The 26,776-nt window shown below is 37.4% G+C and overlaps 1 protein-coding gene across 11 annotated transcripts in view; it reads right to left on the bottom strand.

Annotated features, from left to right (window-relative positions):
- WDFY3 (WD repeat and FYVE domain containing 3) overlaps window positions 1-26,776 on the bottom strand; it is a 258,056-nt gene that overhangs the window by 18,793 nt on the left and 212,487 nt on the right. For all 11 annotated transcript variants that reach the window (XM_058547432.1, XM_058547433.1, XM_058547434.1 and 8 more), the window contains 14 exons: window positions 25,767-25,935; window positions 23,235-23,398; window positions 20,209-20,357; window positions 19,014-19,134; window positions 18,370-18,455; window positions 16,433-16,513; window positions 13,639-13,693; window positions 13,281-13,400; window positions 11,869-11,986; window positions 10,810-10,916; window positions 9,144-9,297; window positions 3,167-3,258; window positions 2,728-2,940; window positions 197-344 (listed from right to left, as the gene is read on the bottom strand). In XM_058547432.1, the coding sequence (XP_058403415.1) occupies window positions 197-344; window positions 2,728-2,940; window positions 3,167-3,258; window positions 9,144-9,297; window positions 10,810-10,916; window positions 11,869-11,986; window positions 13,281-13,400; window positions 13,639-13,693; window positions 16,433-16,513; window positions 18,370-18,455; window positions 19,014-19,134; window positions 20,209-20,357; window positions 23,235-23,398; window positions 25,767-25,935 (1,777 nt within the window). The remainder of the gene's footprint in view (window positions 1-196; window positions 345-2,727; window positions 2,941-3,166; window positions 3,259-9,143; window positions 9,298-10,809; window positions 10,917-11,868; window positions 11,987-13,280; window positions 13,401-13,638; window positions 13,694-16,432; window positions 16,514-18,369; window positions 18,456-19,013; window positions 19,135-20,208; window positions 20,358-23,234; window positions 23,399-25,766; window positions 25,936-26,776) is intronic.

Consider the following 26,776-nt stretch of genomic DNA (forward strand, 5'->3'; position numbering starts at 1 on the left):
AAAATCCACAGGCCAAAAAAAGAAAACAGAAAAGGAAAAGGAGAATTTCTAAAAGTATTTGATGACTTATCACAAAAAGTATAGTACTTATTATAAATTACACTATTGTTGAAAAGCAAATTTGTTATTGCTCAACTAGGATTATTAAATAACCCCATGGAATCATGAATCAAACATTTATTTCCTGTCATCTTACCTTTTACAGGGGTTAGGGAAGGCCTCAAGTTGTCTAGATGATGGAAAAAGATCTTGTCACTTGTAGCTCCTGGCGGGACACAGATTCCTGCACTATCTCCGTTGAGTCGACTCCTCACTCGCTTTGGTGGATGAGGTTTTTTAAATAACTGGTATAAGAGAAGAAGACATTTTATAACGAAAGCTAATGTTAATTAAGCCGTTTTATATGCCAGGTATTAGGTTTTTATTTCACTTAAGCTTCACAAGAACCGTTAGGTACTATATTATTGCATTTTCTATTTGAGGAAAGAAATTCAAAGAGACTCAGAAGGTTGCCAGAGATGCGACACCTTAGTCAACAGGGCCAGGGCTGTGATACAAAGCCTGGGTTGCCACCATGCTCTATGCTACACTGATTTCATGACAACTTCTCAAAAGTCAATTAATTTACGCAAACTACAGTCGACTGACAATTATTTCCCAATGATGTTTAAAAGCTAACCAATTCTTTATAGCCTGATACCATTCTGTGCCACTGAGGGCAGGTAGACATTCTAACTGGTTATTTCTGGCTTCAACGTGGCCTTTCTCTATGCAACATTATTTTGGTGCCTTTTAGGGGCTACTAATTTGCTGAAAGTGTGAACACTGTTGCCTTCTTTTTACTTTGCAATATTGTAAGGGAAAAAAAATCTTTGGCTTCTCTCTTCAGTATTTCTACAGGATTAAAAAGTATTAAAGTACATTTAAGATTACTATTTTTCAAATATTATAGATCTTCAAAATAGGCAGAGTCATTTCTGCTGGAAAACTGGTATTTGAGGAAAATATTTGGAAAACCTTAGATGAAACGAGGTTTAAGGTGAATATTATACCATCACACTTTGTAAATTTGACATTCTGGATTTCCAGAAGAAAAAATAGAAAAAACGTTTTGTATCAAAGAAGATATACATTTTAGATTCCCAGGCCTTTAAACATATTGTTCCTATTTTATCTATACACAGGGGCACGGGATCAGGGTTCTGTTATCTTCTACAAATGTTAATAATGACACAAGACTCTAAAGTTGTGTAAAAAGACCCACATGCTTTAAAGCACATTCATGAATGAAAATTTACTGAAGAACTTTTATATGAGGACCTAAGGATAGAGCACAGTGCCAGGCTAGGGTATATAAAAAGATGTGTGGATACAGTGACCAGAAAACTTCGATTTTTCTAGGATGGCTATATGTGGAAGTACTCTCTATTAGTCACTGGAAGGTCTTAGAAATACGTTAATATCCAAACTCCATCTTCAGACTGCTTGCCTATTATACTTAAAAGTGGAACAAAAATCCTGAGACAGTGCACGTGTTGATTTTTTTGTTATGAATATTTGTTTCCCAGGGAGTATGAAACATGGTTCCTGTGCTTGTAACCCGCAGAACAAAGGAAAAGTTTAACCAAGATTCTTCAGCTGTGACTGGCGTTTATCAACAAGCATTTTGCTTTGAAAGTAAACCTGGTTCCTTCGTTGGAGACCAGACTGCACCGTGAGCAGGGCAGTTACAGGCTGTCCAGCTGTCTATTATGACTTTTCACGCACAAAGACTTGCCATTGTTCTGTGTGCTCCCAATGGCCAGCCCTGGAAACCTCACAGTTGGTTAACCTACAAAAAGGGAGTCCAGGAGAGGGATCTGAAGCAGGACCAGAGAAGGACAGCCAGGGCCAAAGTGTGGAGCCCCGCGGCACCTGGGAAAGGTGGGAGGTCTGAACTGCCTCGCAAAGCGTGCCTTCTGCACAGTGCTGCATTACTCCTGGTGCGTCCTGCCCTCCAGGCGTGCCCTGGACGAGAGGGATGAAGTCTCTTAACAGAAGTTTGCTCACCACTGCAGCTGAGAGATCTACAGCATTTGGGTGCTGAGAGGCTAAGCGCTTGCTCTTGCTCTCCACGTTCCTGAGGGTGGCTGGAGGAGCTGGTGCAGGGCCGGTCCTAGGCATTCCCATGGCATGTAGTTCCATCACAGCACTTCTCACACTCACCTCTCTCACCCAAACCACACTGTCTGTTCCCTGAACTACTGCAAGAGCTTCCTAGGTGGTCTTCTGCTCCGAATTTGGCTCCCCTACAGTGGTGTGTGAGACTGCAGCCAGAATGATCTTTGAAGTTTAAACAGGATCATGTCATTTCCCTGCTTAAAGTCAGTATTGGCTTCCTACTGGCCTCTGGTCGACACCCCATCTCTGTGTATACTGGGGCCCCCAAGGCCCCGTCTGCTTTCCTGCTCTTCCTGTCCTCCTGCCAGGTCTTGAGCAGGTACAGGAAAGCATGTCCTGCACTAGTGTTTGAGGGAAAATTCTCTTTGAACAACAAAATTTCTATTTATCTGGATGTAAATGGGAGGAGAAAACAATAATCTAGGAACTTACTGGGTGAGATTTATGGTCCTTCATTAAAAACAGTCTAAACTTTATTATTATATGGTCATCTACCATCTAAAGAAACATTTCAGAGCTTAAAGAATGAAACAGAGAACATCAATGATAAGCAAAGAACATTCATACCTGTTTTGGGATCTGACCAAAGTTATTAATGAACCCTATGGTGGCTGTTTCCTTTAGTGGGTCATTTATGTTGTAGATATCCACTTGACCCTCATAAAAAAGATGATGGAAGACATTTACAGCTTCGACTGCCGCAGGGCCTTGCTGTTTATAGCCAAAGATTAAGTCAATCCACTCATGCAGATGGGCACTCACGTAATCACATTCCAAAGCCTGTAATTTCAAAACACAGTTCAGTCACTGGCTGACATTTATTACTTGCTCAGAAAGTAAAAGAATTGGCCAGTGGTCATTAGGAACTAATGAAATAACTAAAAATCATAAAAACAGTATTAGTAACTTGAACAAATAGGTGATACATTGCTCAAGATCCTCTCTTTGTACTGTGGTCCATGGCCCAGTGAAATCCAAGTTCAACTGCAAAGTGCATTCCCATTACCTCGCGGTGAACTCTGATGAATTCTCGTGGGTCCCCTTTTGCCCAGGGTGGAAGGATAACATCTCCAAGCTTGGTGCCATTTTGTTTACAGCCTGTGCAATTGGATACATTAAAAAGAAAACGAAAAAAATGAGATAAATAATAACTTCATATTAAAGTAACAGAGAAATAGTAGGTTAATTCATTACTAGAATTACAAAATTTACCAGCAGAAAGGACCTCAGGGATCATCTATTCTGGCATTTCTCTAAGACTGCTCCTTAGAGCATTCCTTCAGAGAGATTTATTAAGTGTTAGCAAAACTGAAGGGCCCTCACGGTCAAATGACTTCAGGAAATGCTGAGTGACGCAAAATGAAACACGTTTCTCCCCTGCAAGACTCCTAAGACGCATTGTTCTTCCCTAGGAGGGATATGAAACAGAACATTTCTGAAATTTAATTGACCACAGGAGTCCTTAATGAAACACTTTATGGGGCTACTGTTTTGAGTTTGGAAAAACTGCTCAAATTCAATCCCCTTCAGGATGGCTCATTTGGAAGACCATTAACAATTTCTCCAAACTCCTCTTTTGTTTAGGCTTTTCTAGAATGCTTAAAGCTTGGTGAGTCATCAGCAGTTAACCAGTGCTGAATTTCTTGTCTTAATGTTTTGACAAAATTTTGCCCTTGACCCGGAGGAGGTTATTGAAAGTATACCTAATTCCTCCGTTATTTTCAATTTGAGTTCTCTCTTTTCAATTTAAATTCCTCCATTAAGAGGAAATGAAAGTACCACAGTCTACTAGAGATATTTGCAATACATGTGGTTTCACGTATTTCCGATTCTTAAATCTCGAGAACTCTGTAGAACTGACAGGTATCTTGCAGTAAGGATTCTCACTAAAAAAAATCTGAAACATAACTTTTTGCTGTTAGTGTATGATCTAACAGAAAAACACATTTGGAAAGACTATGGGGCTGCCTGGCAGAAACAAAAACATCCAGTTGTGATAATGCATACCAAGAAGTGTTTATTCCACGTAAACTGGTATTTTAGGTCACAGCCAGATAATCTCTGAAATATTAAAGAAACTGTTTGCTATGAAATCTATCCACAACGAAACACATTAAATGGGACTGGCATCTAAGGAAACAGGTTCTTTTTCTTCTTTTTTTGAAATAACACCAGAAAGTTCACTTTAGCTTAGAGTTTTCTTAGTTACCAATCAGATGATCATTGTAAAAATGACTCCATAAACAATAACGTTGACTCTCTAGCTTAACAGCAGTTGGTTAGGTAAATAGTTGTATTAGAAATTTTCAGAGAAGTGCAATTGTTCAAATTTTAGAACACAAAGGCAGTTCCAAGAGAGTGCCAATAAAAATATTTCCCTTAGAAACAACCTTGTTTTCATCATTGTTATTAGATGGCTTATTTACAATGTGATATTAAGTGAGAGATAAAAAAATCAGTTTCTTGTTTAAAGGAATGTCTTGACTTGGCTGGAAAAATTACCATCTGACTTAAGAAGAAAATAAAACAATCAAGTTATTACAAGCCCTCCCCCCTCTTTCATACCCTCACTCCAGTCCCCTTGAAATGCCCTCCAGACCTAATTTTTTGATAATAAGAAACAAGTAATAATCGATAGGCTCCTTGAGTTTAATCTACTTTTCAAAATTTTGTTCATAATCCCTAAATAATTATGTGATATAATGTTATGTTAGCAGCACTATCTGCAATTTGAAAATGTCATTTAAAGGGAATGGTCTGTAGAAAACTCTGGTCTGATTCTGCTACTCTGCAGCTCCCCTCCATATATATCCAAGGGTGTGAGGTCAAGAAGACCAGGGGTGGATGTTACTCATCCCAGAACCAGGGAAAAAAGCCAAGTGCTCTTTCAAGTCATTTATATTGTCTTTTCTGGGTGGAGAGGCAGTGCTGTGTTGTATTTTCTTTTTATCGAGGTGAAATTCACATAACAAAAAATTAATCATTTTCAAGTGAACAATTCAGTGGCATTTAGTACATTCACAATGTTGTGCAACCACCACATTTCTATCTAGTCCTGAAACATTTCCCTCACCCCCAAAAAAAACCTCGTGCCGGTTACGCAGTTGCTCCCCACTCCTCTCACCCTCCCACCCCCACCCCTGGTAACCACCAATCTGTCTTCTGTGCGTATGGATTTACTATTCTGGATACTCCGTATAAATGGAATCATACATTATGTGACCTTCTGTGTCTGGCTTCTTTCACTTACTGTAATGTTTTTGAGGTTCATCCATGTTGTAGCATTTATCAATACTTCATACCTTTTTATGGCTGAGTAATATTCCATTTTATGTACATCCCACAATCTGTTTATCCACTGATAGACATGTGGGCTGTTTCTGCCACTTGGCTATTGTAAATAATGCAGCTATGAACATACGAGTACATGTACTTGTTCGAGTCTCCATTTTCAGTTCTTTTGGACATATAACTTGAAGTGGAATTGCTGGGTCATGTGCTAAGTCTATCTTTAACTTTTTGAGGAACCACCAAACTGCTTCCCACAGCAGCTGAACCATTTTACATTCCATCAGCAATGTAATTTCTCCACATCCTTGCCAGTCCTTGTTATTTTCTGTTTGTGTCAGGTTTTTTTCATTATAGCCATCTTAGTGTGAAGTGGTACCTCACTGTGGTTTTGATTTGCATTTCCTGATGACTAATGATGTTGAGCATCTTTTCATCTGCTTATTGGCCATCTATATAATTCCTCTGGAGAAATGTCTATTCAGGTCCTTTGTCCATTTTTCAATTGGGTTGTTTACCTTTTTGTTGTTGAGGGGTAAGAATTCTTTATATTCTGGATACTGGACCTTTGTAAGATATAGTCGTGCGTTGCTTAACAACGGGGATATGTCCTGAGAAATGTGTTGTTAAGCCATTTTGTCGTTGTGCAAACATTATAGAGTGTACTTACATAAATCTACATGGTATAACCTACTACACACCTAGGTTATATGGTATTGCCTGTTGTTCCTAGGCTACAAACCTATACAGCATGCTACTGTACTGGATAATGTAGGCAACTGTAACACAATGTAAGTATGTGTGTATCTAAACATGTCTAAACATAGAAAAGGTACAGTAAAAATAATGTATAAAAGATTAAAAATGGTGCACCTGTATAGAGCACTCACATGAATGGAGCCTCCAGGACTGGAACTTGCTCTGGGTGAGTCAGTGAGTGATGGGGAGTGAATGTGAAGGCCCAGGACATTACTGTACACTACTGCAGACTTCAGCAACACTGGACACTTAGGCTACACTAAATTTATAAAAAGATTTATCTTTCTTTAATAATAAACAGCTTACTGTAACATTTTAACTTTATATAAACTTTTTAATTTTTTAAACTTTTTGACTCTTGTAATAACACTTAGCTTAAACCACAAACACATTGTACAGCTGTACAAAAATATTTTCTTTCTTTATATCCTTATTCTATAAGCTTTTTTCTATTTTTAAAATTTTAATTTTTTTTACTTTTTAAACTTTTTTGTTAAAAACTAAGACATAACCACACACATTAGCCTAGGCCTACAGGGTCAGGATCTTCAATATCACTGTCTTCCTCCTCCACATCTTGTCCCACTGGAAGGTCTTCAGGGGCAATAACACACATGCAGCTGTCATCTCCTATGATAACAATGTCTTCTTCTGGAATACCTCCTGAGGGACCTGCCTGAGGCTCTCTTTGAGGAGGTGTCACTCTCCAGAAATATGTTTATGGTGGTTTCCTTGGTTTGTCTCTTTGTTCACCATAGATTTGCTTGTAAGCAGATAATGCACGTGAACATTCCTCTCCATTAATGAAAATGTTTCAGTGTTGGGGTCCCTGCTTTCAAACTTTTTAAGGAGCTTGCTGAAGTCTGCACAAGCTTCTGCTAAACCCCACACTGAATTATCTTGGGGGTTCTTCTTTTCTTCTCCTGCAGTTCCCTTTTCTCCTGCCTCTTCTTCAGCTATGCGTTCCTGTTCTGGTTCCAACAACTCCTCTGTAGTCAATTCCTCAGGGACCACCTCCAGGAGCTCCTCAATGTCATCCTCATCCACACCCAGGTTAAAGTTGTTTGCATCTCAGCCAGAGCCTTGTTGATTTTTGCAACCTCCTCATCCTTGGCAAATCCTTTGAAGTCATGGACGAATCTCTTGAGTGTCTTCTTCTAGATGCACTAAGCAATAGGAATTTTTCAGCTCCAGTATAATTTTATGGGACCACCGCTGTATATGCAGTCCATTATCAACTAAAACGTTGTTATGCAGCACATGACTGTATCTCATATGCAAATATTTTTTCCTATTCTGGAGGTTTTCTTTTCACTTTCTTCATAATACCCTGGGATGCAGAAGTTTTAAATTCTGATCAAGTCCAATTTAACTTTTTTTGTTGTTGTTGCTCGTGCTTTAAATATCCTAAGAATTGATTTTCAAATACAATATTATGAAGATTTAATCCTATGTTTTTTTCTAAGTATTATGGCTTTAGCTCTTTTATGCAAATAGCGTTTTTTAAAGCGTGTGATTTCATGGAGGGAAATGATTTGTCATGAAGGGGAGCATGACAAAAACACATGACTCTTCTTTCATTTACTTATTAATTAAAAGTGAATCATTTGGTTGGGTTTGTAAGTGGTCCGGCTAGAACATTTTTGCAACATAGATTATTATAACAGATCCAGTCTTTCTGAAGATTGAGGGTCCCTCTTTCGTTCTGTACCTCTCCATATTTGTCTCTTTGAAAGTGATGTCCCAAGGGAAGAGAGCATTCTCCAAAGGTAAATTATGAGTGAACATAATGAAACACTAATGTGCATCCATATTAAAATGCCAGGTACACACTTGCTGTTTTTCCCTGTTCACCATCTATTCTATTTCTTTGAGGAACCATCACTCCCTCCAGCTCTAAGTTCTAGAACTTGGTGTCTTTAGCTGCTCAAGGGTGAGCTCTGGGCCCAATCAGAGGTAATGAGACTCAATTTCAGGTCTTTTGCTGGGGCTATAGAGAGGGTCTTATTATCTTTCCCATTGGACCTGGAGCTATCATTTCACCAGGGTAGAACTGCTGATGGACAATTAAGTAAAAATTATTTTTAAAAAGTTAAAAAAAAAATCACTCAAACATATTAGATGTGAATGTTTCCCTGAATTTTCTGTTAATGAAATTTTCTGAGGTAGTATGGTCATGATTTATAAGTTAAACTCTTAAATACAGTATAAAATATGGGATACGAAAAAATATGAAAAGAGAACAATATTTGGCAGGATTATTCTGAAGTGGAAACAATGGAATTTTGATATGTTTTAAAAGAAATAGTCAGAAACACAGATCAGCAAACTGTGTTCCAAGAAACTATAACCAAAGTCAAATCTCTTTCCTGTATCTTCTATATAACATACAGGGAGCAAAGTACTAATTATTTTCTCTCATTTTTATAAATGTTGATTTGGGCCTGTTTTTCTAGAAAATCATACCCTAACAGGTAAAGAAAAGGGATTTACCAAGCTATTCTGAAATTCTAATTTTAAAACATATTAGCATACAAGCTGAGAATACCTCAGGCAATGCGTAAGATTAAAAAATACATGAAAAATTTGGATACACCGCTCTTGGCTATTAATGGGTTTCAACTATAATAATTTTCAAATAAATTTTCACCTCACTTCTGTTTTCACTGAAATGACGACAGTCTGACCATTACATGTAATCTGTATCACTTTATAAATGTTTCTCAGACTCTAGGTTTGAAATAGCTATTTTGGGGTATAAATCTATTTTTGTTTTTATATTTAATCACATAAACCCAATTACAATAAGTAACAGCAGCTGAGACCACAAGGACATCTTGTCAGTGTGCACTGCAGACAATCTGCAGAAAAGTGACTTATTTCTACCAGTCTTTTCCTGGCTAACGTTCCCAAGATAATGTCATAGCTCTACGTACCTAGATCAAAGTTGTTGGAATTGAACAGGAATTCTGGTAAGTAAAAAAATTCTGGGATAAGTTCTTTTACATCTGCCATGTTGTGCTTTGATGCGGAATACCAGGCCTCGCGCACACTGTGAAACATCCGGTCAGCCAGGTCGAAGTGGCCTCCCTGCGGGCAGAACGAGAAGGTACCTCTCTATTATAGAACCACCCCCACCTCACAGCCTCTGTCAAGTTCAAAGGCTTGAAAACCTCAAATAAATACGGTTGGTGACATTTCAATTTCCCATCATCCTATGTCAAATATACAACTTTAAATAATCACAAAAAGAAAATTAATTCTCTTTGAGGTACTCCTTACAAAGGATGCTCAATGTATTTGTTTTGTAATCAAAGTGAAATCCAAATATAAAGACTTCAAAAAGTCATTAAAAAATATTAGTTTCTAGAGATAGGGCAAGACTATAAGGAAACAGGAGTTCTTCCATAGTTTGATGAAGCTCCCCTGAAAAGAGATTCTAATGTAGTCATCTACAGCTGGAAATATTCAAGTTATATATGCATTTGACTAACTTTATAATAAGTTCTTATACCAGTGAGAATCAAGTGGAGAGCTGGGAAGGTGATCAAAAAGTTCTAGATTAATAAAACAAATTCAAATAGAAAAGGGATTTCTTTTGCTTACAGAGCCTCACAGATACATCACCCCTTCCTCAATCAAACTCCCTGTGCTGTGTTTTAAGTGCACACAGCGTATTTGTCTTGATGATGAAGTTCACTGTGGGAAAATGCCAAAGTCCAAACACAGGCCGCCAAGGCCTGCCAGTTTGGCCTCTGTTACCTCTCTGACCTCATCCCCTGTGACCTTCCCCCACACTTACTCTGCACCAGACACACTGGCCTCCCTCTATTCCTCAAACATCCCAGACACACGCCCGACTCAGGGCCCTCACACGGGCTGTTCCCTCTGTGTGGAAACCATTCTCCAGATATCGGCCTGAGTCAGTCCCTCACCTCCTTCAAGTTTTTGTTCAGATGTCACCTTTTTCAAGGAGACCCACTCTGACCACTCTATTTAAAACTGCACCCCCCACCTCCCATCCCTGTACTTCCCACCCGCCTTCCCTGAGCTCTATTTTTCTGATAGCGTTTATCACACTCTAAAGCACTTTACAATATACTTATTTACCATGCGTGTCTGTCTCCCTCAACTAAAATATCTAAACTCCTCAAGATGGGGCTTTTGTCTTTATTGATTGACATCCTCCAAGTACCCAGCACAGTGCCTGGCACATAGTGGGTATTCCAAAAAATTTGCTGAATAAATGAAAGAGAATGCAGAAAACAGTAATTATAATAAAGAAGACAGCAAATAGCTAGACTATATTTTCTTTCTTTTAATATGTGTTGAATTCAACCAGTTAAGGCTGGAAAGCATATGCTATTTGCTTATTAGACTCAAGGACCCTGGCACTTGTTATTGTAAACAAATTCTAGTTTATTCATCAGTTTTGGTCCAGTGAAATTCTACTTTAATTATATTTGACTACTTTTGTGACTAAAACTGCACAGGGCTTTTTGTAAGGCAATATAACAACATCAAAAAAAAAAAAAACTCAACAATTTTAAATAGAAAGAAGGCTTCAATAAAAATGGAAAAATTCTAAATTTAGAGTCTTACCTGTAGTCTCAAGAATATCTGTGTGAAAGGCTCCATCCTTACTAGGTATGAAGCCACAATCATTGCAGATGAATAGTGGGTTCCATAGTGGTATGCTGGAGTTTCTCCTGTTCAAGAAAATTAAAGCACAATTGAAAACAAAAGAGTAAATATAAAAAATAAAATTGGTATTAATTAATAGGCTTGACAATGCTAATGTATGTGATAACTGTGACACTAATACAGTTAGTACTGGCATTTGTAGCATGAAAATTTTATGATGACACTGCTACCCCTCACTTATATATTTGGCAGTGATCCAAAGTAAGTATAATTCAATGCCTTTCCCCCCAACCTAGCACATCTGGCAATTCATGTTTTGAGGCTTATTGTAATAGATAACCCTTAACAGCAAACCATCTTCCACTAACACAGGATATTGACTTATAGCTACTTTTTATTAGGTTCTGGCTTTGCAAGGACATATTTCTCTAAATTGTTGTCTGTGAATATTATGCAGTTTTTATTACATACTCTTCTTAGCAGGGTAAAAAAAAAAAGAGTCCACATAGGGAATACCGTTAGGCTTACTTGTTTTTTTTTCCTTTGTTTGTTTTGCCTGTTTGAGGGGGATACATGATAAACATTAAACATAATAAATAATAAACTGTATAGTATTTTAGAAGGTAATTATTACTTTTTTTTTTTTTTTAAACGCAAAAAGGTTCCAAAATGTGCTTCCATAAAATTAAGAGAGTCAATAAAAGAAAGTGTAGTTCCCGGCCTAAACACGATTAGAAAGGCAGATTACGATGGGGATTTTCTGCCCTATACAAAGCAGACATACTTAGTTTTCTGCCAGTACCTGACAAACTACGTAAAAAATGCCTTCTAAGCCTGGCCATCAGTTGGCATGCAAAACCTGATTTTTCTACTCTGACAGTTGTATATATGTGTGCGTATATAACATATATGGATATAATAATATATAAGCAATTTGGGGAAAGATACAAGACCACTAAATGATGGCTTACTTTTGAAACTTAGGCACCAAGTCCAATGACAAGAAAAGTTACTTACCATTAGGATCTTCCCAGTCTTTATACCGCTTCTTATATTGAGCTAATCGTTCATCTGTCTGTGCTCCCATTGGCTTAGCCAGGTTTCTAAATGTCTTGGGATTAGTAAGATCTACCTCCTAAAATACAAAACAAAACCCAATTCCAAATTACATTACACCCTCTGTTCTCACCAATGTAGAGACAGTGGCGATAGCAGACACTGATGATTTATAAATGTGCTAGTATCTGTGAGGTGGCACCAGCAGAACTGGACTCCAAAACAAGGCTGTGTACCTTACAGACAGCACCTGGCAGTTTGTTAATTGACTCAGTTTGACGACAACTGCTTTGGAAATTAAGTGTTCACAGAGGAAGGCACTCAGGATCTAGGTTTGGAGATGAGGAAAAAGAGGGAAAGCCCTTCCCAATCTTGGAACTGATGGTTTCTGTGAGATACATATTCAAGTGTAGATTGGTAGTTCTCCATTCCTTTCTCACAAAACTGCATTCTTTTTGGACTTCCTGTCTCTTTAAAAATCTATATTTTCTTGTAAATTTCTTTGACTGATTTAAAGGAAAAGTGTTTTCATTTTATCAGTCTTTACTGCTGACCTCCTCTTCTCCTTCTATTAAATAGATTTATTTAATGTACATGTAGGAATACGTATTGACAACACATGTAAATATAAAGATTCACACATCGAATGCACTCACATACATCTGTGTATGTAAGGTGGATTGCCATTCCTTCTTTAAACTAAAATTTTCTGAGGACAGAAGCTTTACCTTTCACCCAAATATGCCAATGTATAAAACTTTCGAAAAAACAAACAGACTTGATTCTAGTGAATGAGAAGGCCCAATGAATTTTCAAAATGATTAATTTTTTTTGCTTTATTCAGGCCTAAGCTTCTCTTATTTTTCCTGGTACTGGTTTATTTCAGACCTAATCAGGACTCTATCAGATAGCAGGCAAAGGAGAAGAGGAAGGGTCATTTATATGCACCCATTTTGGTGTTGATTTTGAACCCTAGGTGATGTACATGCTGAACTGCTAGAACTCTTCTTCCAAGTCTTCTTGGAATGGTACAAAAAACTCCTTCTGTGTGACAGGAATATTTTGCGCAAGAGTCACTTCACTTTCTTCTAGCAAACAATTCAAACTACAAAGAAAGATTTTGACATCCACCAGTGGATACAAATGAATTAGCACTTAAGGAAACCAAACAGGTATTATGAGTTAATATGTAAGAAGTTGGTCAATTACCCAAACTTTGTACAAGTCCAAGCTAAAACTCTTCTCATCTTTTTGCAATAAGTGTCCACTGAGAACTTTAAACTACAAAGCAAATAAAACATTTCAGCAACTGCAATATCTTTTAATTACTTTTGAAAATGTGTTCCACTTACACAAAATGATTTGAGATTTACCTCTGAGTCGTAATCTGCAAGGATCCAGGGGAAGACAGGATACTGCATGAGATCATTATATGATCTGCCAGCCAGTGTGTTCAAGTGCATCAGATACTGGAAGTTGCTGATTTCACCTCTCTTGGGAAAGATAAACAAAGACTCATTTTAGGGCAATCAGTTATTTCCACCATGTTCATTTTGAAAAACCTCATGTGCAAAATGAGGTAAAGGACGGTTTCTTTCTTACAGATTTCAGAACAAAACATTTCTTCCTAAAAAGAACAAAACACTTTTTTCTATGGTATATATTTTACGGATTATTAAAGTGCTTTTAACTGTATATACCATCTAACTACAAATTATGAAGGAAGCTTACCTCCCATCTCTGAGTCACAGACTTCTCTCCAACCAAAGTGCTAAGCAACCCAGATCTAAAAACAACAAATAATTAAGTAAACTGTACACAATATAATTTTACATCTGAGTAACTGTAAAGTTGAAAATTTTAAGTCACCTGGTCCAGGAATTTTTCGAACTATGGAGGACCCGTTGGTGGGTCACGGAATCAGTTTAGTGGGTTGCGATCAGCATTTTGAAATATGAGATAACATAGAATTGAACCAAAGAAAACAGAGAATATCAGAAGGCATCACATATAGGAAGGGAAAGTATCTTCAGTGAATTTTGTTTCAGTATTTGTAACTCAGTTTGTGTGTCCTGGGATGCAATGTAGTATATATTTTTTACTGTAGGTTAGGGCAAAAGAGTTTGAAAAACATTGATCTAGTCCAACTTTCTACCTTTTACAAAAATTCCTATGAAAACGGATTTAAAAACATTAAACTGGAATAACTGAAATAGTTTACAATATTTTGTACATAGTAGGCACAAAGCACATTTCCTAAAAGAGATGTTGAAAAAAATGAATGAAAATATAAATATTTTATGACAAGAAGGTCATTGCTGTTTAGGTCATTTAAAATTATGGACTTTTTTGGATAGCAGACTTTCCTAGAATGCTACAAAACCTTTCTTAAGGTTTAACAGCTTTATAATATTGATAATTAATAATCTGAAGATTGTGAATTGGTCACTGAGCCAGTAGGAAAGCACTTACCTATGTATTTTATTGTCTGAAAGGCAATTAATAGGTCTGTAAACCTTAGTTCATAAACATATCCAGCTCAATAGTACAGATATACCACTTTCCACTTCTAGATAAATTCTTCCCATCAGGGAAATTGAATGTACAGGACTTCTCCCTGAAAAAGAGCTATGATCCCTCCTCAAATTTATAAGAAAGGGAACAATTGAAAAGAAAATTAAAGTTGGAAATGAATTTCTTCTCTTGCTTTTGAGTTTTAAAAGTTCTTTAAGAACTGCGAAGCAGAGAAAGAAGCAGGAACAATGGTAGAGCAAGTTGAAGATTATCTGGGCAGGTAGAAGAACTAGCAATTTGCTTAATAATAGAAAAAAGGCTCGATGTGCTCTAAGAGAGCCTTTCACTTCCTGTATTTATCTTAACAACAACACAAATGATTAGGACCAGACCATGTTTCTGAGGTTAACAGAAGCAATATATTTATCATTTATATTTACTAAACCTCAGCTAAAGAAAAATAAGAGAAACAACTTAAAGAGAAACACACGAATTTAATATATTTAGATGCACATCAACTGGACAAATTACAGAATGCCCAGTAAAGTTTTAAGTCATTTTCTTGCATTCTGTAATAATTAATTTGTAGCCCCAAAGCACTGCTTCTTTTCCAATGGATTATAAAGGGCTACCAGCACCTGAGTGGCTGTAAATGGAGCTGGGTATATAGATTCCTGAAATAGCTATACTGACTTTCTAAGTTTAAAAGCAGCTGAAGAGAGCACAAAGGAACCACTGATAGGTCTGAACACATAAAAACAGAAGTTTAAATGTCAAAAAACAAAATTAAGAGGAAAAGTGGGCAATTTGCAACAAATACGACAAGCAAAGGAGTAATAGTTTTTATAGAAAAATCTCATACAAATTGATAATAAGAACTCAGAGGAGATGTTTACTAGACTAATTGTGGTGGTCACTTCACAACATATACAAATACTGAATCGTTACATTGTACACCTGAAACTAACATACTGTTATATGTCAATTGCATCTCAATTAAAAAAAAAATCAAACCACCACCACCACCAAAAAAGAACTCAGGAGGGGCCAGCCCGGTGGTGTAGGCGGTTAAGTGTGCGCACTCTGCTGCAGCGGCCCAGGGTTCACCGGTTCGGATCCTGGGCTCGCACCAAGGCACCCCTTGGCAAGCCATGCTGTGGCGACGTCCCATGTAAAGTGGAGGAAGATGGGCACGGATGTTAGCCCAAGGCCAGTTTTCCTCAGCAAAAAAAGAAGAGGATTGGCAGATGTTAGCACAGGGCTGATCCTCCTCACAAAAAAAAAAAAAAAAAAAACTCAGGAGAAAAATGGGCAAAAGTTACGAATAATTCACAAATGATTTTAAATGGCTAACAGACATATACAGCAGGCAAGATTACTAATAATAAAAGAAATGTACATTTAAAAACTGAGGGCCGGCCTCGTGGCTTAGCGGTTAAGTGCTCGTGCTCCGCTGCTGGCGGCCCGGGTTCGGATCCCAGGTGCGCACCGACGCGCCGCTTCTCCGGCCATGCTGAGGCCGCGTCCCACATACAGCAACTAGAAGGATGTGCAGCTATGACATACAACTATCTACTGGGGCTTTGGGGGAAAAAGTAAATAAATAAATAAAATTATTAAAAAAAAAAAAAACCATCAGTGGAGGGAAACACTGATTAAAAATACTAAATAAGGGGGCCGGCCCAATTATAGTGGTTAAGTCCTCATGCTCCGCTTTGGCAGCCCGGGGTTCCCAGGTTCAGATCCCGGGCGTGCACCAATGCACCGCTTGCCAAGCCATGCTGTGGTGGTGTCCCATATAAAGTAGAGGAAGATGGCACGGATGTTAGCCCAGGGCCAATCTTCCTCAGCAAAAAGAGGAGGATTGGCAACACATGTTAGCTCAGGGCTAATCTTCCTCACACACACACACACACATACACACACACACAAATACTAAATAATACTGCCCAGATACAAACTATCCTCATTTCACTACTGAACTATAATGTACAAAGAGCAAACAACCTACCCTTGCTCCACACTTGTGTTTGGTCGTTGCCCAGACACAGACTCTGAACTATCAGTTAGAGATGGCACTACAGCCAAAAACCTGGAAAATTTAAAAACAGCATAAAATTGGAAATGAAGTCTCAGTCAGGATTAAATGGGAGCCTAGGAAAAGATGATTCATTTAAATTGTAATTGTTGCACTGACCCCTCCATTACCCAGTAAATGGCAGGCAGAGGGAATACACAATAATTAGAATACTCTGTTACAGAAAAGGGCAGGATGATGACTTGCAAAGCCAAATATAAAGGTCCACAGCAAAATGTACCATTTTGGATTTTTACATATGCTGCCATATTACTGGAAGAAAGAGCCCTCCAACACTGATTCACAAATTGAGTCAACCTAATGAAGTTCTAAAGAGGGATTAACAGCTAAATATTCACATGATAGCAAGTAATGATGAGAGTTAAATGCTAGAACAGAGACATCACTAAGCAAATGAAGATACATACAAGATAAGAATCTTTATGTGACAAATTTTTTTCAGAGTTGCTCACAATGTCAACAAATTTTTTTAAAGGCGAAAGAGAATTATGGAAAAATTCTTGGAATGAATGTGGACCTTGAACTTGGCATATACATGGAAATTTCTCAGAGAAAGAGAAATTCATCTCCTTACAGCAACTGCCAGCTATGAAGAGCAAAGAATTTCCTAGCATTGAAAACAATTATCACCTTTAGAAATTAATAAGATAATAACTAAAATTTCAGTCCTTTTCCTTAGCTCCTCCCACATGTGATAGAGTTTTGGATTACCAATCAACATCCACTGGCACTGTATTTGAAGAACCACCCTCATTCCCATGTGCTCACAGGGAACATTCGTGTCCTGGAACCATCAGCAGCGCTGCCTGGTATCAGTCATTCCTCATGGAAGCATTTAAAATACAAAACCTCGCTCTTTTTTTTTTTTCCACCAATAAATAGTATTTTTTTAAAATTTTTTGTTCATTGCAGTAACATTGGTTTATAACATTGTACAAATTTCAGGTGTACATCATTATACTTCTATTTCTGCATGGATTACATCATGTTCACCACCCAAATAGTAATTATAATCCATCACCGCACACATGTGCCTAATTATCCCTTTCGCCCTCCTCCCTCCCCCCTTCCCCCTTCCCCTCTGGTAACCACCAATCCAATCTCTGTCTCTACGTGTTTGTCTGTTGTTGTTATCAGAACCTCTCTTAATAGAGGGATTGCCAGGATCTATACCACTCTTCCCAGAACAAGAGAAGGTCTCTCATTACTATGACCAGTTCATAAAAGCATTATTATTCACAACTCCAACAGAAATATCTTTAAGCACCAGGAACATATACTGTTTTTCTTTTACAGGATAAATTTTAAATATAGTTTCCCCAAAATGAAGTATGGTTAGATTAGATTAACTGCTTTATTTGGCTATGCTACTTTTTCAAGGATGAAGGTATCCAACTTCTCTTCCAAGGCCAGAGAAAGTCTCATATGACTATAATTTTGAAGGGAACTCAGTCTCTGCATTCAATAGCAAAGCAGTCTTTGTCTTGTCTTTTTTTTAGTAAATATGAAAGACGCCTATTTTGAACCTGAAGTATTATCTTTTAAGCTACAGTTTCATCATCCTTTCACATTTAGAGACACAGGACTTAGTGATAAAAGTAGCTTTTGATGATATCTACTATAAATTATCAGAAGGAAAAATGGTATTTCACAACAGAATAGCATCATTTTAAAAGCTAGTTAGAAGAATCATGTTTCAAGAGGCTGGCAAAAATGAAACAAACATTTTCTTCAAAGAAGTTAATTCACTGATCTAAATTCCAGATTTTTAAAAGCTAGCTGAACGGATACTAGTTTCCCTTCCATCTCTTCCCATGATAGCGTTATAAATTATTCCTAATAAACAATACCTTTGATAGACTTTATTTCTAATTCCCTTCTGAAAAGCAAGGAGGTAATTCCGTCCATCTCCAGAGAAAACTTCCACAGCAATAGGCTGAAACGATCGGAGAGAAAAACATTAAGAAAAAAACACAAATAAGGTCATATATTAACTGTTCCACTATGAATTTCTACAATGTTGAAGAAGTTAACTTGTTGACTGAAGAACATTTTTAGAGTCAGGAATTCCCAGCGGATTAAATTACAAAATAAACAGAGCCAATTTGTTCTGAATTTATTTTTAAAATCTTAAATAACAGAATCATGATAAAATGAAGTAATTATAAAATTATAATTTTTTAAAATTATAGTGAGGAGGTCATTTTTATATTAAAAAACAATTAAATTGTTGATTTGGATGGCTACAGGGAAAGACAGATAACAAAGATATCTCTCAAGTTTTTAGGTTGTGTTTAAAAAAAAGAGATGTATTATTCAGAATTATGCATTCATGTGACATGAGTTTGTCTATCATATAACCAAATCTAAGGAATATTCCAAGGAATAATGTGGATCCTATAGAAGGTTTTCATGGCATGTATCAGTTTTAAAATAACACATCCCCTGAATAAAGGAACATGACAAAACATTTAGTAGTATTAAATCAACCCACCTGCAGGAGATACCTCCTTTTATGGACCTCCTTGATATCTTCATATGCAAAAATGCTGCACGTTCTCTTGAGTTGACTGGGGCCTTGCCTGGCTCCTCTAGGGATAATCGGCTCATGCATACTACAGGCGGCCAAGAGAAATGAGAGAAACAAAAACACAGCAAGGTCTAAATCACTGTTCAACAAAGGGTGTGTTATTTTCAACATATGAATAGGAGCAGGGAACAATATATTAGAATATTCAGTTTAAAAAAATATGTTTAAGAGAATAATTTGTTAGCTACTCATCATATAAGGAACTCCCTTTGATGAACAGGATTTTAAGGATCCCATTATTGGTATCAGGGCCAACTTATCTACCAGGCACAGCTGGCACAGTGCCTAGGCCTATATACTTTTAGGGGCCCAAGAAAATGTTTTAATACATAATATGTATATATTTATCCTTAAACCAACATAGTCATAAAACAATTTTTAATATTTTTATATGGAGGAAGGGGTCCATGAAAGTCATAAAGTGGCCCTGCTTGTTGCTGAACGTAATTCTTTGTATTATCCCCTAGGAATGAACTGCAGAGGCCAGGTCTATATTCAATAGTGTCAGGTGTTCAAAATGTTAAAGGAAGAGAAGAGCACGTTGATTTTCTAAGCTAAGGCAAATTTTTATCTTCCTTCTAGCTTTGTCTGTCTTCCGAGTTTTTCATTATCCACCATCACTTCCACCACAGGACTGGCAGAAGAAAAGGGAGATGGACACCACTGCATCAGCTAACTCCTGCCTGTGCTTCGGTCACACTGCTTCCCGGGCACTCAGAGGACAGGGATGCTCTTTCACTTGTTAGAGTACTGTGCAGCTGCCTGCACTGTCTCCACAACTGTGTGTGTACCGAAATTAAAAAGAATAATTTGTAAATTCAGAATAAGTTCATAAATATATAGATTATACTCTATGGAATTTGGTGTCTAATGCTATTGATGCACAGCAATAAAGTTTATTTAGTCTTCATTATGATAAGGCAAATTTTTTCTTTATTACCTTGAAATAACTATTACCCTTGTGAATATTTAATGACAGAAACACACAAACTGAGGGATAACATTAGTTAAAACACAATTTTCGGATTAAAAAAAACTATGTACAAATATTGTTTTCTAAAGATAGCTGTACTTTGTGTCACTTCATTCGTTTACTTACTTTGGAGGCAAGGTTTCAATATCTCTTATTTCCCTGGTTGCTGTCATTGTAAATCCATCAATCACATAAAAATGTTCTTTACCAAAAAGCAGCAGCCCCTCACTGGTATCTAGGCCCTGGACTCGAGCACAGCGGTACATGTGTTGGATCTACAAAGAAAACCATAAACACTCATTGATACAGTTTAAAAAAAAACTCACATATTTTCTTTTTTGATATAACTGAAACAAAATGTCTTTAAACATGGGTTTAATGGGCAAATGGGATTTTACCAAGATGTCACTCGTTTATGGCATCCCCTGAGCTAAGCACATTAAATCTGAGTTTAAGCATATTAACAAGAATCAGCTAAGAGTGCAGGCTGATTTGCAGTTGACTTCAGTAAAAGGAAACAACAGTTTACTCATATCCATCCACCCCCATCCATCTATCCATCCATCCATCCACCTCCACTCACCCACCCATCCATCCAGCCATCTAATCCATTTCTCCCAATATTCAGAGTACCCACTATGTGCCAGGCACATATGTACTAGGTTCCACAAGAGATGAACAAGTGAGATAAGCAGGGAGACAGAGACAACAAACTTGGCAGGAAAGAGAATTGAGGCCTACATGTAAGGAGATTTGGACTATACCATTTATGAGGCAAGACGATACAGAGTGAAAAAGGTCTACAGAGCCTGATCATTCCAGGGGAATTCTTAGTTCTGCCACGTTTCTTAATTTCCCTGGGCCTCTGTGTCTTCATTTGTAAATTTCAAGTATACACTGGCTTGTTGTGAGAGTTAGTGAGATCGTGTATAAAGCCACGTTAGGAATTGGTGGCTGTCTTCTCTTCCACGCAGCTCACTTCCCTCTTTTTCCATAACAACTCCTGGAACTGGAACCGGGGATTTGCCCCTCTTCTCTCCCCACCCGGATCCTGCCTGCCTGGCAGACTGCTGGAGCCATTGTAAAAGGCCCAACTTGGCAGAAGGTGTATTTTTCTCATAGGAGGCAGGAGTTTCTAAATTTTTCAACGTAAGCATTGTTTTCTTTCCAACAGGCAGGATCTGCTCTTAGTAAGAATTCTTTCTTGGTTAAACTTAGTTCAACATGAATCAAGGAGAAAAATCAGCAACTAAATCAGAGTTAAACAAATGTCAGTTTGAACACACTTCCTGCACTATTCAAACTTAAAGCAATTAGAGCAAAAACTGTACTCATGAGATTAAGAGCTTAAAAAATGACAGCATTAGAAAATACGTTTTTCTAAAATTTGCAAATGTAAGTCAATTTTCATGGCCACATTTGAACTACTTCAAAAATAAAAACGTAGAATGTTACAGGAAAAATACTGATGTACTTTAAAAATAATTCTGTTGTAGTGTAACATACAGAAAAATGCATATATCTTAAGTGTATAGCTCAATGAATTTTCAAATGCTAAAAATATGATGCAACCAGCATCCAGATCAAGAAATAGAACATTCCTGAGACAGCCTTGATGGCCTAGTGGTTAAAGTTTGGAGTGCTCTGCTTTGGCGGCCCAGGTTTGGTTCCCAGTTGCGGAACCACACCACTCGTCTCTCAGTAGCCATGCTGTGGTGGAGGCTCACATAGAAGAATCAGAACAACTTACAACTATATACAACTATGCACTGGAGCTTTGAGAGGCAAAAAGGAAGAAAAAAAAGAAAAAGAAGAAGACTGGTAACAGATGTTACCTTAGAGCAAATCTTCCCCTGCAAAAAAAATTAAATAAAAAAGAAATACAAAAAACAAAAAAAGAAATAGAACATTCCCAAGACCCCAGAAGCCTCTCTTGTGCTTCCTTCAGACCCAATGTACTTTTATAGTTACATGATTTTTTTTCTTTTGAAATTTTCATTCAAGATTAATTAGGCCAAACATTTAAAGAGAAATTTTTAAATTATACCCTAATTTCTGATTACTACTTCTTAGTGGGTAAGATTTCAAGTGTTAGAACAAGATATAATATAACAAGCAAAAAGAACATCGTTTAAAAAGGTGATACTCATTACACATTCATTAATTCCTCTATCCTTTTACTTACTCAACCAATCACTCCTTCATTCAAAGGTTTATTGGGTATCTATTAGGTGATTGGCGCTGTGTAAGGCAATGGGATAGGAATAAGAAACAGTGCCTGCCTATAAGGAGCTCCCTGTCTAGGGGAAGAGACAGACACAGGAACAAACAATCACAACATGATAAAATAGAGCGATATATACACGGCATTATAAAAGCACAGAGGAGGTGTATCTAACCAAGCCTGAGCCGGCAAGACAGTCTAGGAAGGCTTCCTACATTTGAGTATTAAAGACATCCAGTTAAATGAGGCTGTATCATATGAGAGTTACTAGGACAGATGTTATGCAAGCGATGGAAAGAGGGGTATTCTGGCAAAAAACACGAGTAAAGCACAGAGTAAAGAAATATCACCATGGATGCAGTCAACTGCAAGACACACAATGCTGCAGGGGGCTCAGGCTACAAGGCAGAGTCAGCAAAGGGAACCTGGAGAAGTCAGCAGGGTGTAGCAGGTTGAGAGAGAAATAGGAAGGGAAGACAAGGTAGTCTTCTGTGAATGAAGGAGAGGGGGAGTTAAATACCAGGCTGGGGTGATGGTACAAATTGGCTGAAGCTGCCCGTAGATGGTTACTGGAATTATGGAGATGTAGGAAAAAATACAAGGCCAGATTACTGAATGGGTTGTGTACATGGGTTTGAAATAGAGAATTATGGCAAAAACTGTAGTCTAACAAAGGGTATAGAGGAAGACAGTCACTAAGGTGTCAACTGTTAATATTGCGTCTGATGAAACTTTATGCCATTTAGTGTGTTCAGATTGGTCAGAAAATCCTGAAGATGAGAGGAGTACTGAAACCAAAGACTGCTAAACACTGTATTTCATTATAGAGGCTAAAATATTTATCTTCTGCCACCAGATAAATACCTTATCAACTAGTCTGGAAACCAGTTACTTAAACACAACCCTTACTGTTTAAGAAACACAGTACCTTCTCTCCTTCCTCTAACAGGCGCAGGAGGGTGGCATTGTCCGTTTTCTCCTCCTCTTCTATAGAGCTGCCCTCAGCAATCTGGTCTTGTAGCTGCTCCTGGTTCTCCTCATCTCCTCCATCAGGTGCAGATCGAGACCGTTTCAGAGGAGGCTTGACCAGACCTGTGGGATAATAACCAAGAAGGCCATTTGGGGAGCAGTTTAGGCTCACATTCCCATTTTGAGATTTCCTCCTATACATTTCCAATTTGAGATAACTCTGGAAGGTACAGGGAGGCAGCACAGTTCAGTGGTTAACAACACGGGCTCTGGAGTTAAACAGTTGTGTGATCTTGGAGAATTATTTGCCTTCTCTGGAACCTCAGTTTTCTCATCTATAAAACTGGGACAAGAATATGATCCATCTTAGAGGATTGCTGGAGGACTAGACGAGGTAATTCACGTAAAGTGCTAATAGTATCATGCTTCATAAACAGTAAATTCTAAATAAGTGTCAGATGATGATGATAGAGAGCTTAGCATAATTAATGACAAGGATGGTGTTGCTTACGGACAGGTGTCATTGAGAGGACACCATGAATAAATGACCAATCACTATCAAAAACAAAAATAAAGACAGCAAGTTATAAGCATGATTATAAGCGATCCCACCCACTTGGAGGGCACTTGAGGACTATTTCAAGACTCATGGCACAAGCAGCAGTATGGTCATTCATACATGAATGAATCTGATCAAATCATCAGGTCAGAAAGAATAAGAACAGACTTCTTTATAATACAGGGACAGATCATTTAATTTGTAGATTAAGGAAACATTTTACTGCCTACATTTTGATAACTTTATTAATAATCACAGGAGATGACATTAAAATCAATTGATGAGATCTCAAAGTATGAGAAGCACTCAAAATACACTCTAAATCCCATATTTAATTCAATTAATATTCTTTTGTTGTACCGAAAATAGTCATGTTACACCTACCAATGATAGTTGCTCTAAGAATTTTGGAAAAGCATAAGTCAGCCTGTTAGAATCTTATCCTTTGAACACGAGTTATCAGAGGTTCTGCTTTGCTTTGGGAAGAACCTTATTTTCACATATGAAAGAGTATAACAAGTAAGCAAGAGAGATCCAGTCCTGCTGAGAACACCCATAAGAGGGAAAAGCTTACAGCTGCATTATTTTTAATTTGATGAATCAAACCTCCAACTCTACGTCTAGCATAACATCTTGCATATCGTAGTAGCGACACCAGTGTTTGTGGTTTTAGCTCAACTAAAGATGAGGAAAATGAGGCCAAGAGAAGTTAAGTGCCAATGACTCTAACACAAGTTATCTGACTAACTCTCAATTATACTTTGGCTTATACCCAGTAAATACAGCTTTGGACCCATCTCAATAACTTCGCTGATGCAATGTCAAGAAAATTAGAAGGTTGAAAACTCTGATCAACTACTAAACATTTCAAGGATTCTATGAAAATGTTAGATCAACTATAAAATGTTTAGTAAGTCATAGTCATCATGAGAGAAACTAGGTATATTATAATAACAGGAGAAACGAATCATCATTTTCCATGGTGTTTTTTTTTGACACAGTTGTATACTATTAGTTTTTTAATCAATGGAATCTGAAACTAATTTTTAATTTACATTCTAGGGCTTTATTTATAGAATATGCAAAGACTTTTGAATTTATGGTGAATCAGAGGCTTAAAAAAGTTAAAATAATGGGTCGATTTACTTATTTGTTATTGACTGAATCCCCATTTTGTGTTAGGCATGTACTAAAAGCTATAAAATGAGAAGAAAAATAATCTCTGCTTCTGAAAACATATAATTTAGAAAACATAAAGCAGTGAAAAATCACTAAAATTGCTATAAGAGATATGAGCAAAGTGCTATCAGGGGAGTTGGAACAGGCTTCAGAGAAGGATGATTCGATATTTCACCAGTGTCTTCAGGACTAGGTAGAGTTTGTTAAGGTCCAGATCATGAAGAAGCTGTAGGAAGGCAGCAGAGGGCACACATATGTAAAAGTACACAATCAAAAAGTCCATGGCCATTTTAGTCCAATTCATCATCTTATGTATATTTTACTAAGTTCAGAGTATAGATCTGGAATAATTTGTCTTAGCTAGCTCAGAGGAAGAAAGACCACTATTTCTTACTGTTGGCTAATATGCACTAATGGCACATTTAGTAGTTGTTATAATTTTATAAATATATATTTAGTTATCAAGGCTTTAACTTAAAATATCAAGTGGCACCAAGAATTCTGCCAAATACAGTAAAAAAAAATTATCAAGCCAATGGGCACATGACATTCATCTGTAGGTCCCAAAGAAGAGCCAGTCTTTTCAGTTCTGATATAAAAATCAAACCCTTTAAGAAGGGTGAGATGGTAAAATACGTATGGATACTTTTAAGGTTGGCCCTACTATTTATAGCAGCTCATATTTTCATATCAATTCAAATATAAGGAATGCTCCAAAATGATTTCTAATTAAAATCCGAGAGGAAGGCTGACCTCTGACTTTAGCAATAGTGTCTTCACCGTGCTCTGGCTCCTGCTGGGCAGCTTCACCTTCTGAACTCTCTACAACGGCGTCTTGGACAATGGCTGGATTGCCAGAGGCCAGTCGCATGTAGTATTCTTTACTGTCATAACTTATGGCTCTTCTGTATCGAGCAGGTTTCTAAGAAATAACAAAAGAAAAGGACTCAGATAATTATCTTTTAGAATTAAAAAGATAAGATTCCTGAGGGAAGTTAAAGTGTCAAGACTTCTTTACGTGTTACCTTTGTTTAGGGATTTTTAGTAGACTGTATTCATACACAGCAAATCCACAGACTGTTGGGTTAAGTCTCCCTATTTTTAAATTCTATTGATTTTTGAAAGACATATAAAACAATATTAGCAGTTTTGTTCTTCCCAAAATAGAAATAAGTCATCTCTAGTCAAATCATGTTTTCATGTTAGTATAGTACGGCCTCAGTGATGTATCAGAAAACCTCCCCCATACAGTAAAGTGAAGAGAACAGTGTTAGAGAGCATCAAGTTGCAAGGAGATGTCCGTCCGTGAGGAGCCTGGAACTTTGCTTCTGCCCTGAGTAAAGTAGGTAGATCAGGCCTAAAGGGCCACCCATTCAGTTGGAATAAACCTGCGTGACTGTTTACTTCAGAAACTTGGAGATAGAGACTCAGAATGCCCTGTTCTTTCCCATATTCCCAGGTCACACTGGAATGCTGGAAACGGCCCAAACCTTCAGAGAATCCTGACCCAACATGGAAACAATCAGCTTCAGGCGAGATGGCCTTCTCTGGTTGGCCTGCCACTATGAGTTGGTATCTCCAATTTGCTAAAACACTCTCGTTGTTTGTTGTGTAAAAGAATATGATCCATAAACTAGTTTACTAACTAAATGAGTATATCAAGAACATATATAAGTCCATTTCGAAGAATTAATTACCTAGAAACATGAGAAAAGATTTAATTTTTTTGGCAAATTAAATAAGAGCATTTATTTTCCAGAATA

The sequence above is a fragment of the Diceros bicornis genome, chromosome 8, assembly GCF_020826845.1.
Source record: "Diceros bicornis minor isolate mBicDic1 chromosome 8, mDicBic1.mat.cur, whole genome shotgun sequence".
NCBI classification, from domain to species: Eukaryota; Metazoa; Chordata; class Mammalia; order Perissodactyla; family Rhinocerotidae; genus Diceros; species Diceros bicornis.